Consider the following 19,026-nt stretch of genomic DNA (forward strand, 5'->3'; position numbering starts at 1 on the left):
ACGATAACAGAAACTCTACACCTTCTCTACCCTACCAAAAGCATGCATTTATTCTTTTGTGTGAGATCTTTAAGGTTAGTGTGCTCAGGGCTTCTGAATGCAGGTTACTTTCTGACTTTAATCTCAAGTCATACTGAGGCAGCAGGTGACTTCAACTGCAGTTGCCTAAAAATAAAATGACAACTGAACTGATGTCAAAAGGTATGTTATCCCTGATAGAGCGTACATAATAAAAGGGCGCCTGGAAATTTGGGCACCCAGGAAAGCCGATAGTAGAATATTGGTAAATTTACAGATATTCTGTTATTAAAGTGTAAAGAAGGATAGAAAAATATCAGTATTAAAGGGGCACTATGGCTAAATTCTTCTATTTTAGTCACTTTAACATAAATATTTGTTTTTGGAGCAATGTTATTGACATTTAATGGGGCTGATTGGTTTTTGTTTTTTTTTACACTGGCAAATATCCATTCATTGCTAATGGGTCACGTCAGAAGATTAACCTTACTGACGCCAATCAGCATAATCCATTTCGTTGTAGGAGGCATCTGACGTTTGTCTGTTTTGCCATTTGTTTCCCCCCCTCTGGTCCGCTCAGTGAGAATTATTCCAACGACTGCACACTTTGTGCAGTTACTGAGATCTGTGCAGCCGCCGTACAGCGCAGAACACAGCAATAGCGCTTGTGTCTGCAATACTACGCAGCGGCTCGCTGTCTGTGCAGAATGCGCACTTGAAAAGCCGATTGCTGGTTACCACAGCAACAGACAACAATAGGTGTCCGTCGCTGTGCCAGCTTCAAATAAGGGGTCCTCAGCGTGAAAGTATGAAGCCGTACGGCACCGTTCTGCGCTGTACGGCGGCTGCACAGAGCTCAGTAACTGCACAAAGTGTGCAGTTACAGTTGAAATAATGGTCCACGTGGCCGTGATTGACAGCGCCGCTTGCACAGGCGCAGTACCGATTTGGAGGTCAGCGTGAGGTCATCGGCAGGGAGCGGGAGGCAGCGGCGGCGAACGGCTGACGGCGGAGCTGCGACGAGGGACATGCTGGGAGCTTGGGGCTGGACGAAGCCCCGAGCAAGTAGCACTTATTTTGATTCAAATTGCCTGATAACTCCTTTAACTCAGACAGAGAAAGAAAAAAAGGAACACAGCATAGTTATTTGTGTACTAGGCACTGTACATACACATGTCTATCTCATCATGTCACATGTCATCTCGGGTATCCTTTAAGAGAACAAGGCTTGTAAATGCTGATACAGGCCTCTATGTTAGGATTTAAACTTGACCCATGTAATGCTTGCTGCTCTACATAGATTTAGCTGGCAGAGTAGGCTGAGGCATAGGGCTTTTTGTACACAGGAATTTATATTTTGTTTCCAACAAGCATTTATGAAGCTCTGTGGCAGGATCTTGAACATAATGTTTAAATATTTAATGCTGTCTAGTCAAGAGATGTAAATTCTCATTTGTAGTGGCTTTGACAAAAATTTGCTTTGTGCTGCATCCTAATATCCTGCATTTTTAAGCCCTTGCTCAGCCTCCTGTGTTTTATGCATATAATATACAGTATAAGGAATCTTGAAGATGACCCAGCACCATCCATCTTGGCTGTTCCCTATAATGTAATGGTAAATTTGCATAAATTAGCAATCTACGGCACAGCTGAGGAACCAGTAGAGGGGATTATAGGAGTCATAATATGTAAAACATAATCTGTAATAGTGTGACTAAATCTAGTAAAATACCAATATATTGTACCGTAAACTCCACCTGTTAGTTCCTCACTTGTTATGCACATTTTGTAATGACGTGAAGTCTATAGGTCCGTACACACGCCGGACTGGAGGCAACGACGGGTCCGTCGTCACCTCCCGCTGGGTGGACGTTCCAGCGACAGTCCGGCGTGTGTACAGTCTGTCGGCGGACTGATACGGCAGTTCCTGAGCGATCCGCTGCTTTTAGTAGCTATTTAGTGACTCTAGTGGCTGTATTAGACTGTATTAGATATATGTACTGCAGGGATCTCGAACTCCAGTCCTCAAGGGCACAGCTCAGATTGATGGAACTGAATCAGGAAATGTGTGGTTCATCAAGCAGAAAACATTTCTCAGTCCATCCTAAACACTGGCATAGATATGACCCAACAGGACTGAAGTCTGACACCTGTGATGTAGTGGCTAGCACTGCCCCCACTGTGGAGGATTAGTGTAGTGGCATCCCATACAGATTTGAAGCTTAAACTCTCTAAGGTACAGACTCCCCAGTAACTCCCCTCCTTATTGGCTGGATGGTGTAATGGTTAAGGGCTCTGCCTCTGACACAGGAGACCAAGGTTCAAATCTCGGCTCTGTCTGTTCAGTAAGCCAGCACCTATTCAGTAGGAGACCTTAGGCAAGTCTCCCTAACACTGCTACTGCCTATAGAGCGCGTCCTAGTAGCGTCAGCTCTGGCGCTTTGAGTCCGCCAGGAGAAAAGTGTGATATAAATGTTATTTGTATTGTCTTATTCAACTTAGCAATGAAGAGAGGGAATCCTGGCAACTCTGTAGTAATCACCTGGTATAATAAGCAAACCGATGCACCCTATAGTCAATATAAATAAGATACTTAGAAATTATACATATAAATTAGCTTCTTAGTGCACAGCAATGTAGAATGCAGGAGAACCCGATAGGACCAGGGGATTTTCCCCTTGTCTGTGCTGCGTGGGCTTTTCAGCCCACAGCACAGATCATGTTGGCAGCATGGCGATCAGACTTCCCCCCTTTTTTCCCCACTAGGGGGATGTCCTGCTGGGGGGTCTGATCAAAGGCCGGGGATCGCCGATTTCCTTTACGGCGCTGCTGCGCAGCAGCGCCGTATGATGTAAACAGCGGGGATTTCTTCCCGCGTGTTTACATTACGCGTGCGAGGCGCGATCAGCGGCTCGCACACTGTTCACGGAGACACCCTCCGTGAACTGGCATGGAAAGGTCGCTCGGTCGAGCGGCCGTTTCCATGCAATACCACTAACGACCTGCCGATGCCTATCGGCGTTAGGTGGTCGTTAAGTGGTTAATAATAACACCTCGTGGCTAATGGCTCTTGGCTAAAACACACCATTGACACCAATATCAACAAGTTTTATTCACAACTTCCTTTTGCAGACACAGGATGTAGAAATAACTTTGTTACTAGAACACACTGCCACCATGTGGTTATAGCTGATAATGCATAAACAAAATAGACTGATGTTGCTAAATACACATTCCAACAATACTTGCTGCAATCATGGGCCAGGATTGTATTTGTATCTGCAAATAAAGACAATATAAGGAGCCTAAAATAACATTCGCAAAACTCCTTGCATGGTTTAGATGTTTAAGGAGGTGGCTGCTTTTTTGAACAACAAATGTGGAATTTCATTTTCACTGCTTCCAGACCGTGTTGGTTAAAATCTACGTCCGGCAGGTGGCTGTTCTGATCTGACAGGACATAGACTTCAACTACCCCGCCACGCACTCCCGCCCCTACCGCTGATCGTATCACTCTCTCTCCCTGCCACAGTCCACTTGCCCAGCCGTCTATTAGAAGGCAGAGCTCTGTGAGCCGTTCAGGAGCCGATTTCATGGGCTCCTGACCACGTGATCACTGTGAGCCAATCACATTGGCTTACATTGATGGACAGGGTGTGGAGCAAGTGAAATAAGCTCCTGACCGGCACACAGATCTCTGCTGTCATGACGATGGCATAAAAAGGGTCCTGTGGTGATGGGAGAGCAGCGTAACCAGTGAGGGTGGCGGGTATATGTGGCGATTCGTCGGTAAGCGCCGTTTTGTGGTACCAGCAGTCTCTGGTCCTTAAAGAGAACCTGTGCTGAGTAAAAATATTTAAAATAAACACACGAGGTAACTTCAAATGAACATTACATAGTTACCTTGCCATCAGTTCCTCTTAGAAGCTCACCATTTTCTTATGACAATAATCCCTTCCAGTTCTGACAATATTTTGTCAGATCTGAAATATATTAGTTGCTGTCAGTAAAATATCAGTTGCTGTCAGTTATAGCTGAGAGAAAAACTGATGTACCAGGTAATGTCCATGTTTCCCCATGGCTCAAGTGGGCGATGTTACAGTTTAACTGTGTGCTGACCAGAAAGCTGTTATGGGTAATGGCCATTTTCAAAATGGAGGACGGAAAATTCCCTTGATCACAGTGAACAAACAGGATGCGGCACAGAAGAAAGACACTGAGGATTAGACTACATGGAAGGTAAGTATGACTTGTGTATGCTTATTTTGACTTTTAATTTTCAGTACAGGTTTTCTTTAACCTTTTGGGGACCACTGATAGTAAATCCTACGCCACACTTGTGGCTGACATCTCCCCTCTCAGTGATCAGGAGCCATCACGATTGGCTCCTGATCGTGATAACTACAATCGCCGGCGGATCATAGTGATCCCTGTTGGCAGCGGCAGTCTGAGGAGAAGAAGAGGATGGGGACTCACCTTCCTGACGTTTCCCTGGCAATCGTCGCTCCCCTCTGCTCTGGCCGGCATCCCCACTCGCTCTGCGTTAAGTGTTGGGTCCCGGCTTGATGACGTCATCAAGCCGTGACCCGGAACTTAACGGCAGTGTGAGTGGGGATGCGGCCAGAGCAGAGGGGGCTAGAGCTGCTCATCGCTGGAGCCTGGGAGGTGAGTAAAGGCTGCTGGCATTACGGGGGACACCTGGCCACACTGGGGACACCATGCCCAGCTAGCCATACTAGGGATCCGCCTGGCCCCCCAAATGCACCCCCCCCCCACATGTAAAATGGCCTGGTCCTTAAGGGGGGTTAGGCAGCCAGTCCGCAAAGGGTTAAGGGGCCAGAGACTTCTGGTACTCAAGAGGTTAACAAGCACAGCTGTTATTGTTACTAGAGTCCCTGCATTAATCAACCTGCATATCTTCATGGCTTAACTTGTGCTTGGTGGCTGTAGGAAGTGTGAGGAGCTGAGTTTAGAAACCTGTCTCATACTGCCCCTAGTGGAAGAATAAGACTTCGCCTCTGGATAGGAATATTTTGCACTTCAGAGCAGTTAAGGTGAAACTATAGTCATGGTGTGAAGAAACAAAAATCTCATTCAGGTCATTTATGTACCTTGCAAAGAATTTACACAAATTCACTGCTAATTATTGTAATTATATTGCATTTATGAAGCATTAAGATATTATGTAAAGCTCTAGATTAAAAACTGCGCACAAAAGAAGCAGGGGGAGGAGAGGAGGGATAAGGACGTCGCTCAAGCAAGCTTATAATCTACAAGCTGGTGGAACGCACACCAGGAAGCCCACCTAGGATGGAACATTTAGTGAATTAAACATAAGGATTTGGCAGAAAATAATAGCAGTAGTCACAAAAATAATGATTATTATTGTTATTATGTATTTGTATAACGCTAACGTACATTTGTAGAGTACAACTAATGGCAATAACCATTCCTCGACTCATCTAATGTCCCTAACACAGCCTAGCTGATATATCTACTAGGGATGCGCATGTGGATTCTGCGGAATTAAAATTGCTGGATTTCCGATTGGAAATCGGCATTATCAATCGAAGTGTGGAAAACACATGCTATAACAAACGTTTGCGCACATTCGTACTTTTGCTGCGGTGTGTCGCGTGAACGCGCGCAAACGTTTCTTATAGCGCGCGTAAAGTTGTATAGCATAGCGTGGCCGTGCTATGACTCATCACAGCTTTGTGAATCAAGCCCTATAACTCTATGGGCTCGATTCACAAAGCGGTGCTAACCCAGTTAGAGACTTTAGGCGTAATAACCATTGCACCACGCTGGTGAAAAGCCAGTTTAGGTGTGATAAGTTTAGAAGTGATAAGTTTAGGCATGCTAAGTTTAGATAAGTTTAGATCACACGCAAAGTCCCACACGCAAAGCAGCGCCGTTAAACTCTATGCGAAGTGCACCAGACTTTGCTAGCGCAAAACTTTTGATCAGCTGTGCACTGCGGTGCTAACCCAGTTGGTGCTTAAACTTATCATGCCTTAACTTATCACACCTAAACTTAACATGCCTAAACTTATCACACCTAAACTTATCATGCCTAAACTGAGTTTAGGCATGATAAAGGGCTTTTCACCAGCGTGCTAACTGTTAGCACCGCTTTGTGAATCAGGCCCTATAAGTTCACCCTTAATGGTAGCACTGAATGTATTTACCTAGAATTACTAGGTAACAGTCTTTACTTACAAATTAAATATGTATATTCACCTCTGAAAATGAATATGATACCACAATAACCATAAAATGTTATAATAGCACAGCGCTGTGTCATAAAGAGATTATGTAAACCCCCCGAAAAAGACATTCACCTTGGATATAATACATTTCCAAAATATGCAACATCATTGAAATTTTTTAGAAATGTATTTTTTGAGTTTCTATGCATAAGTATTCATCCATGACGGCACTTATCGTAGAGAAATTGTGCTTTCTTTTTTGGCTCTTTTGCTGTTTTCATCATAAAGAGATTATAAACATAAAGAACAATTCAACACAGTAAGCAAAATACACAGATAATAGATTAACCTGAAGAGCATGTGGACTTACCGGTAAATGACCCTGGCAGAACTCCGTCAGTAGCTACCAGACTTCTATTTACTTTAAAAAGTTAAAACCTACCTACAACATAATTAAGCGCATTCCAGCCCCCGTAAGCAAACATGCCCTGGTAAAAGGCTTCTCCAATCTGGGACACATTTGGGACACCCCCTGCAAATGCATTGTGAAAGTTCTTAGTTTTGCCCATTGCCAGCTGGACGATGCCACACAAAGCTATGGCACTAAGGGACGCCATCTTGAGCACTGAAAAGACATTTTGCATTACGATAATCCATTTTACACTCAAGCAGTTAATAATCCCGACAACCAAAATAACTGCAATGGCAGCGATTTTTTTGATAGCTTCTGGTGAGGGGCATCCTGGGAAAAATGGCTGGATAGTGTATTCTGCAAACATTAATGCCTGGACGGTGATGATAGCTGGTCTGAGGAAGATAGTGGCGGTCCACAGAAAAATAAAGGCGGGGATAGGTCCAAGGCTCCTCTTAATGTAAAAAAATTCCCCACCTGATGAAGGGAATGTAGTTCCTAGTTCAGCATAACACAGCGCTCCAGTTATGGATATTAAACCACATACAGCCCATATCACCAGAGACACCCCAACATTGAGCTGTGAATACAGCAGCACAGCTCCAGGAGAGATGAAGATGCCAGTGCCCAGGATAACATTGAAGATGAAGTTAACTGCACTGAAGTATCCAATCGTTTTTTTCAGGGCAACTCCACCATCATTAGCTGTTGGCTGTTCATCCATTGTCCCCTGCATTCTTTTCTCACTCAGTCTCATGCTCTGATTTTTATATCTGTATCAGTTATGTTTGTATTGGCTGGACACATCAAATTTTGCAACATGAGTGACTAAGCAATGACTTTAGCACCGTACTTTGCTCAGTCTATCAGTGTCACTGCAGATGGGTGAGAAAAAAAATACATGATGTTAAACTCAGTTGCCATCTATTATTTAAAAGGCGTCTATCAAATAAAGGCGCCTGGAAATTTGGGCGCAGTAAGGCAGATAGTAAAATACCAATATTTGACTATTAAAGTGTAAAATATCTGTATTAAATACCAATATTTTACTATGGCCAAACCAAACCCTACTCTCACACAAAACCCTCCCCCCTGACGCCTAAACTTAACTCTTACCCTAAACCTATGCCTAAAAAGCCTAAACCTAAACTCCCAAACCATTTCCCCTGCACAAACTATCTACCTTATGTATAAACCTAAACTCCCACCCCTCCCCCCACACACGCACTTCCTACCTATGCCTAACCCTTAAATGCCCACCCCACAAACTACCTACCTAACCCTTAAACCTCCCTCCCACACACACACTGCCTCCCTAAACCCCCTGCATGCCAGCTACCTGAGGGCCCGTTTCCACTAGCCGCGGTGAGCTGCAATGCGACGATCCGCGGCAAAAAAACCTGTGTATTCCGATATATATCGGGCACTGTACCAGCGCCCACCTTGTACTGAGCGCCAAATTTTCTTGACCCATGCCCAAATACCGATATTTAACATTGGCGCCTACAGCGGTGCCCAATTGGTCCACTTGCCGTAAGCTCCTTTTTTTACTGCTTCAATTTAAAAGTACTGTAAAGTACTCCTGAGGCTAGTTTACACATGATGCAGTGCGATTTGCATGCGGCAGCACATCGCAATGCACCATTGTAGGCAGACTTGTGTTTGCGGCAGACTGCCCCGATAGGGAAATCTGCATGGCCCCACCCCCCATGTGTAAGCCAGTGATGTCAGGAATGTCTGACTCCTCAGTAAGATTGATTGTTGTGCTATAGACTTCCATAGAGTTGTGCGCCACGCAGCACGCTACAGCTTCTGTGCCAGCCGGACTACTTCCATTGCATCGCATTGCACTGCAAGCACTGTGGCCTGTCTGATTGAGATCAATGGCCACAGCAATGAGCTGTGGTAGGGGAGCAATGGGGAGACTACTGCAACCACAATGCAACATTCTATGTGTGCAAGTGGCCAGAATTGAGGAAAAAATTATTGATTGAAGCCCATGGTGGACTAGTTTACCTCCTCCTGAGTCTTCAGAGACTGCATGTTGTTGTTGGGGTTCCTGATGTTCTCCGTGCCTGGAGTTGAACAATAAAGAAATGCTGTTGCTGCAGCACACAAGCTGCAGTATGCGTGGAGGAGGACAAATAACTTCTGTCCAAAGTTCTAGTCTAAGTGAATCTGCAGTGAAGAGCTGATGGTCAGGGCAGTTTCTAGGCTAAATTATACCCAGGATGAGGGTGTGAGAATTGCATCTGCCCATGGCCTGTGGACTCACGAACCCATACTACGCCCCCAGTATAGGTAGTCAGGTATGGGTTCGCCCAGTACAGGTAGCCAGGCATAGGTGCGCCCAGTATAGGTAGCCAGCTGTAGGTGCCCCCAGTATAGATAGCTAGCTATAGGTGCTCCCAGTATAGGTTAGCTAGGTATAGTTGTTGTCAGTATAGGTAAGCTAGGTATAGGTGCCATCAGTATAAGTTAGCTATGTATAGGTGCTGCCAGTATAGGTTAACAAGGTATAGGTGCCACCAGCATAGGTTAGCTAGGTACAGGTGCCTTCAGTATAGATTAGCAAGGTATAGGTGCAGCCAGTATAGGTAGCTAGGTATAGGTGCCTTCAGTATAGGTAGCTAGGTATAGGTGCCTTCAGTATAGGTACAGTAGCTAGGTTTAGGTGCCTTCAGTATAGGTAGCTAGGTATAGGTGCCTTCAGTATAGGTAGCTAGGTATAGGTGCCTTCAGTATAGGTAGCTAGGTATAGGTGCCTTCGGTATAGGTAGCAGGAAGTAGAGAGAGTGTATCAGCAGCTATGCAGATGGAGGAGATCAGCGGCAAGTGAGCCACAATTGGAAGGGGCAGGGAGGTGAGTTGCACATATATGAGGCTTCCCACTGTGCTTACTCTCTGGGGAAGCATGGAGGGGAGCCGCAAGGAGAGGGAGAAGTCGGGCCCCCTCCACGCGGGTGAGTCTCAGTGTGGCCGTGGCTCCCCCTCCATCACTGCGCTCAGGGCAGTCGCTCGCCTGACCTGCCCCTAGAAACGGAGCTGCTGATGGTGTTCTCACAGCTTTAGAATACAATACAATCCCTCTGATTAATTTTGTTGCCTGTCCAGTATGTGTTATTGCAGTGTATCTGTATAAACTTATTTTTTTATTATTATTATTCTTGCTGTAGCTGATGAACATGACTTTCCATTTTCATTGATGCAAATGTACAGCATTTCCCTGCATGTGAATTCGGAAAGGGAAACGAAGTCTATTGATATACTGTATACTGCAGGCCCATTCGCATGCAGAAAAAAAATTGGATGGCGTGCTGTATTTTCTCGCCTTAGGCAGGGGTCACACTTGGGGTTCCCCACATGCACTACATCCCCGAAAGACACTAAATGTGACTCGCTTACACCACATGCAGAAGAACAAAGTTGGTGTCGGCAGCATAATGTTGCACACTGCGTGTGATTCCCATAGCCCACATAATCAGCTGCTGTCAGCTGATTGTGAATGATGCACATTAAACCCCCCAGAAATGAAAAATCGTCCATAAGTGTGAACCCTCGCTAACTTACAAACATTTCAGTAATCCTCATAAGTTGACTTCAAGGCCCTTTCATACTTACCATGTCATGATTCTGTACTCTCCAGTACCGCAGCTTTGTTGCTGTGGACATCAAAATCAATTGGACATGTTTCAGTAGTTGTAACATAATGGGACGGTAGTGGCCTGGCTGACGCAGAAGCTGCAGTGAGTTGGGGTGTTGGGGAGAGCTGAGCAAGGTACACGACGCAATGTAAGTCAGCGGCACAGCAATGAATTTTAAAGCTGTGAATGGCATATGGCCAAATTCACATGATGCACTTCCTGTCCTGAAGTGTGCATGTGACAGAGGGATTAGATGTTTCTGACGTCACTAGCGTAGATGTTTGTGGGAGTTTCAGGGTCTTAGCGATTTCCTTGTCGGCGCAGACTTTTGAAGTGAGCAAAATGTTGGTAATGGTGTATGTGAAAGGGGCCTCAATAATAATGATGAGCATAATCTTCTAATTACAGATTGCGTGAAATTATGCGTAATTTTTCGCAATAACGGCTATATGTAATTACCATTTGGGCATGCAATTGATTTTGTGTAATCCATCCATAATTCCATGTGATTACACAAAGTTTTGCATAATTTAGTGCCAACTTTAGCAGTTAATAACAAAGGCCCCGTACATGCTATCATCACCTACATTTTTGAAAAAGAACTTGCAGTTTTTGAGATAATTGACTTGAAAATTTTCAAAATCAATTATCTCAAAAACGACAAGGTTTTTTTGAAAAAAATATTTGACTTATTTCCACTGCTCCCCTTAACATATATAGCAATTTTGGTGACAATAGCACATATGGGGGGCTCTGCTATTAACCTCTAAAGTTGTCACAGGAAGGGAAATTATGGTTCCTGATTACATTGACATGGAAAATTCATTATGAATTTTACCAAAATTTTGCATGATGATTTTGCATTTGTAATTGTGAATTACAATGCCAAATTATGATTATGCAAAATGTGTGCTCATCACTACTCAATAACCTTAGACTTTATTTAAAAAAATCCAGATTTGCTGGATCACTTTCGTTCTCCAGCGTTCTCCTCTGTTCTTTAGAGTTAGTTAATTAATGTCATTTTGATCATTTTCCCTTTATTTTTCTGACTTCTGAAAAAAACAAAACAAAAACAAACAAACAGCCCAGGATTAAAAACGTCCTTGCCACTGCAGGCGTCTTGTAGCAGTCTTCCAGATGGCGTACACAAAGGTGCAGTCTGCAGAGCTCCAGGGCAGGAGACCCCTCTATTTACACAACTGTTGTGCAGTATTTTCCTGTGTATTTGGAATCTATAGACTCAGATAATCAGTCACAATTTCTGCCCAAAGACACCAAGCAGTTGCTGCTTAAAATAGATTTAAGAGCCTCGGTGGGTCATATAATAACAAATAAACACAGTTTCATGATTCAGGGAAGAGATACGATCCCTTTGGCCTTTATTAGATAGACGGGTAGCAGAAAATCTTGCTTTGTTAGCTCTAAGCATTCTTATAAATCTCCTTTACTGAGATTCTAGAAGTGATTTATTATTCAAGTGCAGAATCAACAGCTCTAGTGTGTATTTGTGTGCTACAAATATAGCATTCATTTTATAATTTTATCTATTAAAGAGGAACTTTAACACAGGATTGAACTTCATCCCAATCAGTAGCTGATACCTTCTTTCCCATGAGAAATCTTTTCCTCTCCTCAAATAGATAATCTGGGGGGTCTGTATGGCTGATATTTATTGTGGTGAAACTCCACCCACAGTGTGATGTCATGACCATGGTCCTAACAGCTGTCTGGGAACCTTAGTGCATTGTTGGAAATAAGGACTTTTTCCAACTGCCAAGCAAGCAATATCTCCCTCTGTGCATAGAACTCTCAGTAATGAACATTCGGGTTAACCTGGCAAAACTAAAGATGTCACCACCGGTGATACATTTTAGAATGTAAATCATGGATAGGAAAGATTTTACGATGTGAAAACACTGCGTAAATCATCTATAAATATTGTAAAACAATTAGCAATTTTATTAATTATGTTATTTTCACTGCAGTTCCTCTTTAATTTAAATACATACAGGTGCGTGTGTCTTCACACCGTATATGGATGGCGCTATACTGTAAGGATTCTTCCACAGGACAACGTTTAAAAGGATACCTTAGCTCAAATATAAATTTAAAAACAGGGGCAGGCATGTGTAGTGGGGTCTCCTCATGCCCACCGCTCCACCCGTTCTCCTCTGTTCCCCTCCGTTACTCTATACCGACCCCCCGAACATACTTCCTGGTTTGGGAGGATAGGTGCGGACTGCACAGGACCTGCCCCACGACTTGCATCCTTAATCACGTTCCCGGCCATGGGATCAAGGATGCAGTCCACACTTACCCTCCTGAACCAGTAAGTAAGTTTGGGGGGTCAGATATACTAATGGAGGGGGGTGGAGGAGAATGGGGGAGCTGTGGGCATGAGGAGAGCCCACTACACATGCTGTCTATTTACAATGTACAGTGCTGCAATCTAAGGCAGCGCTGTACTGGGGACAGTCATGTCGGCTGTCCCCTACAGAGCAACAGGCGCGATTGACTGTTATAGGCTGATTCCTATGACAGCTGGTCGCAGTGATTGGCTCGTGGGGAGAGGGAGTAAGGGCTTGTAGTAAAAAAAAAAATGTAAATGTGTTAAAAAAAAATTAATAAATAAACATTCTGGGAGTGATCAGAGTCCACCAACAGAGAGCTCTGTTGGTGGGCAGAAAAGGGAGGGAATCACTTGTGTGCACAGTTGTACGGCCCTGCAGTGAGCCCTGAAGGCTGCAGTGGCCTAAGTTGTAAAAAAAATAGCCTGGTTACTAGGGGGGGGGGGGGGGGCGTGGGTTGGTAAGCCTATGATCCTTAGGGGGCCAGAGACTACTGGTATGGAAGTGGCTAAAGTGGCCATTCACTAATCGTTATTAGCAACAGATAGATCATTATCTTATCAGAGTGGGATCTGATCGAATCCCTCAACGCACTGTACACAGATTTTCAATCGATTTCAGCATGAAATCCACTGATGGAGCAATATCATCTGTCCAGCGCTATCAACAATTGTAACAATTGTTTGCAACATCGATTCCTAGCAGATTTAAAAAAGGATCAAAGTGGTCAGATTTCAAGGGAAAATATTGACTCCTTAATTGCCTGACATGCTTACCAAAACCAACACTTCACAAATACATCACCATTCTTATAGATGATTGTGTGTAACAATGAATATTTAGGATGCAATGCTTTGTTAAAATGTCACTAATGTGTAGCACACACGCTTACACATTTACCTTCATTATGTCTGGTCACTTTTTGTGAGTGACAGATACCTATGAGTGTTTACCAGAGACTATTCTTAAGTCTATAGGAAAGCATACACTTTCTAATGACTGCTGCTTAAGTAATAAATTACTCTGAGACTCCTAGCCCTACAATCTAAGCTGTCACCCTCCCATCAACTGGTATGGGTAGCAAAATTAACAATAAGATGATGGCATCTGATGTTTCCCTCCAAGCAGCTGGAAAAGTTCATTTGCAAAGGTGTTTGGGCTTTTTTGACAGTGTAAGTTTCCTTGTGGGCAGCATTATAGGAGCTGGAATATTTGTCTCTCCTAAAGCCGTGCTAGAGTTTTCTCAGCTCAATGTTGGAGTAGCACTGTGCATCTGGGCAGCTTGTGGAGTGGTCTGCATACTGATGAGTCTCTGCTATGGAGAGCTGGGTTCAGCACTGCCGTTCTCCGGTGGTGAGTACTACCACATCAGGAGAGGACTTGGATCTTTACCAGCTTTCATCACCATCTGGACTTTAATACTGTTCCGAATACCAGCGTCCAACGCCGCGAGAGCGCTAACTTTTGCAGAGTACATCAGCCGCCCATTCTACGTGGGCTGTTCTCCTCCGGTTCTGCTCAAGAAATCTCTAGCTATTGGAGTTCTTTTGACATTGGGGGTCATAAACTGTAAAAGTATCAAGATGTCCACTTGGGTACAGAAAATATTTATGGTTCTTAAAATGATGTCATTGTTCCTTATTATTGCTTATGGTCTCCATGAATTGAGAACAAATCCACATGCCTCAAAACCCTTCCAAGATGCATTTAGTGCAGACGTCCCAAATGCAGCCCAAATTGCAGAGGCGTTTTACCAAGGTCTGTACGCATATGGTGGATGGAACTATCTAAACTACATGGCAGGTGGGTTTCCATAACTGCTATTATTGAAGTTATTTCAAAATAAATGTATTTGTATTCACAGAAGTTTATGATTAACTTTTTGTTGTCTACAAAATTCTGTAGTCATTAGTATAGTGTTGTTTCAATTTATTGCATATGCCCCTAAATCTTGCATCAGCCCTTCTGTACTACTCCCAATTCACCCCTCTCTAGCTCTCCCACCTCATCTCTCTCTAACCTATCCATCATAGGCATCTCTTTTACTCATCCATCTTTCCCCTTTCTTTTGTACCTTTCTTTTGTCTTTTTGTTTTGTCCTTCTCTTTTGCTTTGCCATTTAGCCGTCACTGTTACTCGGACATTTTCCTGCTTGCTCCTCCATCTTTCCTTTATTTACTTCCAGCTTCTTACCCCCTCCTCTTTGTTGACTCTATCATCTTTTTCTCTCCTCTGTCTTGCACCAAATGTTCCTTTCCCTCTCCACCAACTTTGCTATTTGTCTCTTTTGTTTCACTCCCTTTCATTTTTCATTATGTTTTCCTAGCATGGGGCCTAGAAAGACCTCTGATGGCAGCCATTGATGGAGCTGGTGGTGTCCATGTTGCAGTTAGCAGAGAAACCCATAATTCTGTGTCATTTGTTATATTATACTGTGCCAGTGAGCACAATTATCAAAGTTCAAGAAAATGCTCAAAGTCCCAACCAGTAACAGTAATCCCATTGTATATCACTGTGCAATGCAACTAATTAAGCAGTCCCCATAAGTACCGGAAGGTAGACACAGGAGACCTAGGTGACTGCAGTGGGAGTGCAGTAGTGGAAGAGGCTGGGCTGATCTGTGGGTCTTTTAGAGGGTGGATGAGCCAAGGGAGCACATGAGGGGGGCCTTAGTGGAGGAGAGAAGGAAGATATCCAGGCCCCCTTCTCAGCCGAGCACCCATGCTTCCCCATAATTCCACCACTGGCTCTGGGTGGTAAATGTGGAGCTTTAGTCGGCTGGTCAAGCTTGAACAAACTCATGAAACAATAAAGTGCTATAGAATGGATAGTGGCTAAGAGGCTATTACTTATTTTACATCTCAGGATTACCAGAATAATATCCCAACAGTACTAGGACTTCCATAAGGGCAAACTGAGCAATTGCCGTGGGTCTCAGAGAACCTTAGAGGCCTCCAAGTCCCTATCAGTGACTATGGGAGTGTAGGGGGTGCAGCCCCATCAGAGACCAGATACCTGTGAGTTAATGCAAAGTAAGCACAGAGGTGCATAATAGCTCACCTTTACAGGTAGTGCACTCCTTCTTGTTCCTTTCTCAGCATGTCTTCTGCTCTCCATGGTTCCCGGCAGTGGCATTTCTGTCCCTGTGACCCATCAGCATGTTAAGTCAGTGTGCATACTTATAGGGAAAGGAGAAAATGCACATTGGGGAGATTAAAAACGCTCAACAGCTGCAAGAGGCCACCCTGGAGTGTTAGGGAGTCTTGACCAAGGACTCCTTACTGAATAGCTACTGACTTAAACCAGGATTTGAACCCTGGTCTCCCATGTCAAAGGCACAGCCTGAATCAGTACACTATCCAGCCAGTACTATTTCTAGAGCAGTTTCACAGTGCATGAATATTTATTATATAAAATAATAATTTGCTAAATTTTCATTCATGTATAGGATACACCCGTAAACATTTACCTAAATTTTGTTGATTTCAACTTTGGTCACATAGTGTAATGGCCAATTATTAGCCCATCGGTGTTCTTTTAACAAAAATATTGTTGGACTGAAAAACTGGTTAACAAGTGGTACATTTTGTGTATATGTTACGGCCAGAACCCGAAGTGTGGTCACTTCGCGTTCTAACCGGCCACTTCGGGTTCTGGCCGGCCAATGTGCGAACTGGCCGCTGCGCTGCGGCCAATGTTAGAAATGGAATGTTTCCCTGTGAAGATTAATGTGTTTTCTAGCCGTCTCTGGCCAAATGTAGCAAAACGTACTTAATTTAATGAAATGAAGCTGGCGGCAATGTAACAGATGAAGCCGCCGGCTTTAACTATCTCTCCTCCCCCCTGCCTCTCTCTCTCTCTCTCTCTCTCTCTCTCTCTCCTATGGGCGCTGCGGGGGGGGGGGGGGGGGGGCACTCGTGTCCCCCCAGAGTCGTTCGTGGCTGCAGGGAAGCAGAGCGGGGAGGCTGCAGACATCGCTTCTGCCAGCACCCGCTCTGCAGGAACGGCAGGATTGCCTGCCACGACGAACGACTTTGGGGGACACATGCCCCCCCCCCCCATCCGGCTGCTAGTATTGGGGAGGAGCGGAGGCAGGGGGAGGAGAGAAAACTGAAGCCGCTAGCTTCATTTCATTAAATTAAGTAAGTTTTGCTACATTTGGCCAGAGACGGCTAGAAAAAATTTAACGACCTCCAAGGGCAGCTGGGGAAATCTTTATGAAGAATCTTTATGAATTAGCACACAGACCGGGAAAATACAGAGTGTGGTATTTTCCCGACAAGATTTTTTTATCACACTGCTTTTTATGAATCGAGGCCAATGTGTAACATGTGTACTCCCTAATATGTAACAGTGTATTTAATTATGTATCTATGTGTGTTCATCTCTGAGCTGTCTGTGCAAAAAACAATTCCTTGTACCCCTGTACTTGTAAAATAAACATTATTCTGAGAGAAGAATCCGGGCACCAGATGAGCTGCAAGATTCACCGTTTTATTTCATCCCACCACAGACAAATACACACACTCAGGCAGGGCCTGACAGCTGTTTCGCAAGTTGTAACACAAAGCTGTCAGGCCCTGCCTGAGTGTGTGTATTTGTCTGTGGTGGGATGAAATAAAACGGTGAATCTTGCAGCTCATCTGGTGCCCGGATTCTTCTCTTCTGATTGCATAATTGAACTTTAACCGGAGGCACAGTGAGTTATCACCTTTACCCCCCAAAAGCCTGCCAATCCCCATCTAGTGCTGGTCTTCTTTATCCTTCTCTCTTACTAAACATTATTCTGATTTAGAATGGACCTCTTAAAGAGTCTAGATTACTAAATGGTGTCATTTTGGTGGGATTTGTACTATTATAGAGCATCAGAGCTTTTATGTAGTGCAAAAAAGCAGCATTTTAATATGCGTTCTCTGAAAGGTCAAATGTCTTGTATTTTTCTGGCCCTGGCAATGTGCCCCACAAACAAACTAGCTACAAATCTGGGGTATCAGTTTATTCTGAAGAAGTTCCCCAAAAAATCCTCAGTGCTTCACTGCTATCCAATCAAAATCTCAGACTACCTGCAGCCATGCAGTGCACAGGGAGACACAGACTCACAGGTTGAACAGTGGGCATGTTGTTCTGTAATCTGCACATAGCACTTTGGCTGTGCAATATATTGTTATGCGATTTTATGCAAAAGGATCCTGTATGCAAGTTTCTATTGCTGCAACATTTTAAGGGCTGATTGAGACCAACGACAGTCGGCAATGGCATCCATCCTCGTCATTAAACACTGGAATCCAACGCGCCCCGCATTGAGATGAATGGCAGTGTTCATCTCAATGGGCTTGAATGCTAAAGCAGGAACGCGTGCTTTGCACTGCTTACATAGCAGCGCTCCCTGCCATGTAAGGAGTGTCACAACAGTCTAGGAGGGAAGAAGCAGGTTGGCACTACTGCAGGAGCGGGTGTCTTGCGGTGGTGTAACGGTATTCCCACTATCAGCCTAGCGTGCTCAGGTTATAAGGCATGTTCATAGTGGCAGATGAGGCAGGAAATGGAGGAAACCGGCACTGCTGGAAGCTGTATTTATTATCCAATAAATAAGTGGTACATGCGTATGCAATAAAACAGGCTGTTAGCGCTGTGGTACAAAAAAAGCAAAGTTCAAGTAGCTAGTGGAATACCTGTTGTGGTGTGGTGGGTGCTGGGTGCTTAAGCCTGACGGACGTTTCGCTCACGTCTGCGCATCTACGGAGGCTGCATTGTGGGGGGGCGGGCTGCCGGTATATATAACTTGCGCGCATAGCGGTGACATGCCGCTCGCCCGTTCCGCCCCTTCACTTCCTACTCGCGTCAGAAGGCGACTGGAACGCATTGCGTGCCAGTAGCGTCTGACGTCATGGCGGCGAGGACGCACTGAATCAATTGGTCAGTGTAGCGTATATTACGCCTCGATATCACGCCTTAAGCACAAGTTGGGCCTGTCTGGCACCATCTTGTGGCGAAAAAAGAGAAAGCATCTCCAATGCGGTTTCAGGGTAAGTGCAGTGCAGAAGAAAAGGTGAAGGATATGAATTCAGTAACTAGAAAAGTGGGAAAAATCAGGTGGAAAAGAATCAGTGCCCTTACACCATCATTGCAGGATGCTGTCCCAGCCGCAGAAATACTGCTAACAAATGCAACAGTGCTATTAGTGAAATAGCAGTGTACTGCTAAAACGTAATACAGTTAAAGAAAGAAAGTGATTTAAAATCAATACAGAAGAGGTTGCCATTTGCACCGATCCTAAAGTGGTAAAAAATACCCATAGGAGTCAAATGCCAAGACAACCTATTCTATGGAAGGGTATTAGCGAAGAAGACATGGAAGGTAAAGTCATGGGCGGCTAGTAAAACTCAGGC

General features: G+C 44.4%; 2 protein-coding genes across 2 annotated transcripts in view; one reads left to right on the forward strand and one right to left on the reverse strand.

The window, feature by feature from the left end:
• Window positions 1-7,368, reverse strand: part of LOC137517811 (solute carrier family 7 member 13-like) — a 76,776-nt gene extending 69,408 nt beyond the window's left edge. The window contains exon 1 of the mRNA XM_068234864.1: window positions 6,673-7,368. Within this exon, the coding sequence (XP_068090965.1) occupies window positions 6,673-7,366 (694 nt within the window). The 5' untranslated portion in view covers window positions 7,367-7,368. The remainder of the gene's footprint in view (window positions 1-6,672) is intronic.
• A 6,342-nt stretch (window positions 7,369-13,710) lies between these two features.
• LOC137519432 (solute carrier family 7 member 13-like) overlaps window positions 13,711-19,026 on the forward strand; it is a 32,104-nt gene continuing 26,788 nt past the window's right edge. Inside the window, exon 1 of the mRNA XM_068238385.1 lies at window positions 13,711-14,440. Within this exon, the coding sequence (XP_068094486.1) occupies window positions 13,711-14,440 (730 nt within the window). The remainder of the gene's footprint in view (window positions 14,441-19,026) is intronic.

This window comes from Hyperolius riggenbachi, chromosome 5 (assembly GCF_040937935.1).
Source record: "Hyperolius riggenbachi isolate aHypRig1 chromosome 5, aHypRig1.pri, whole genome shotgun sequence".
Taxonomy (NCBI): domain Eukaryota; kingdom Metazoa; phylum Chordata; class Amphibia; order Anura; family Hyperoliidae; genus Hyperolius; species Hyperolius riggenbachi.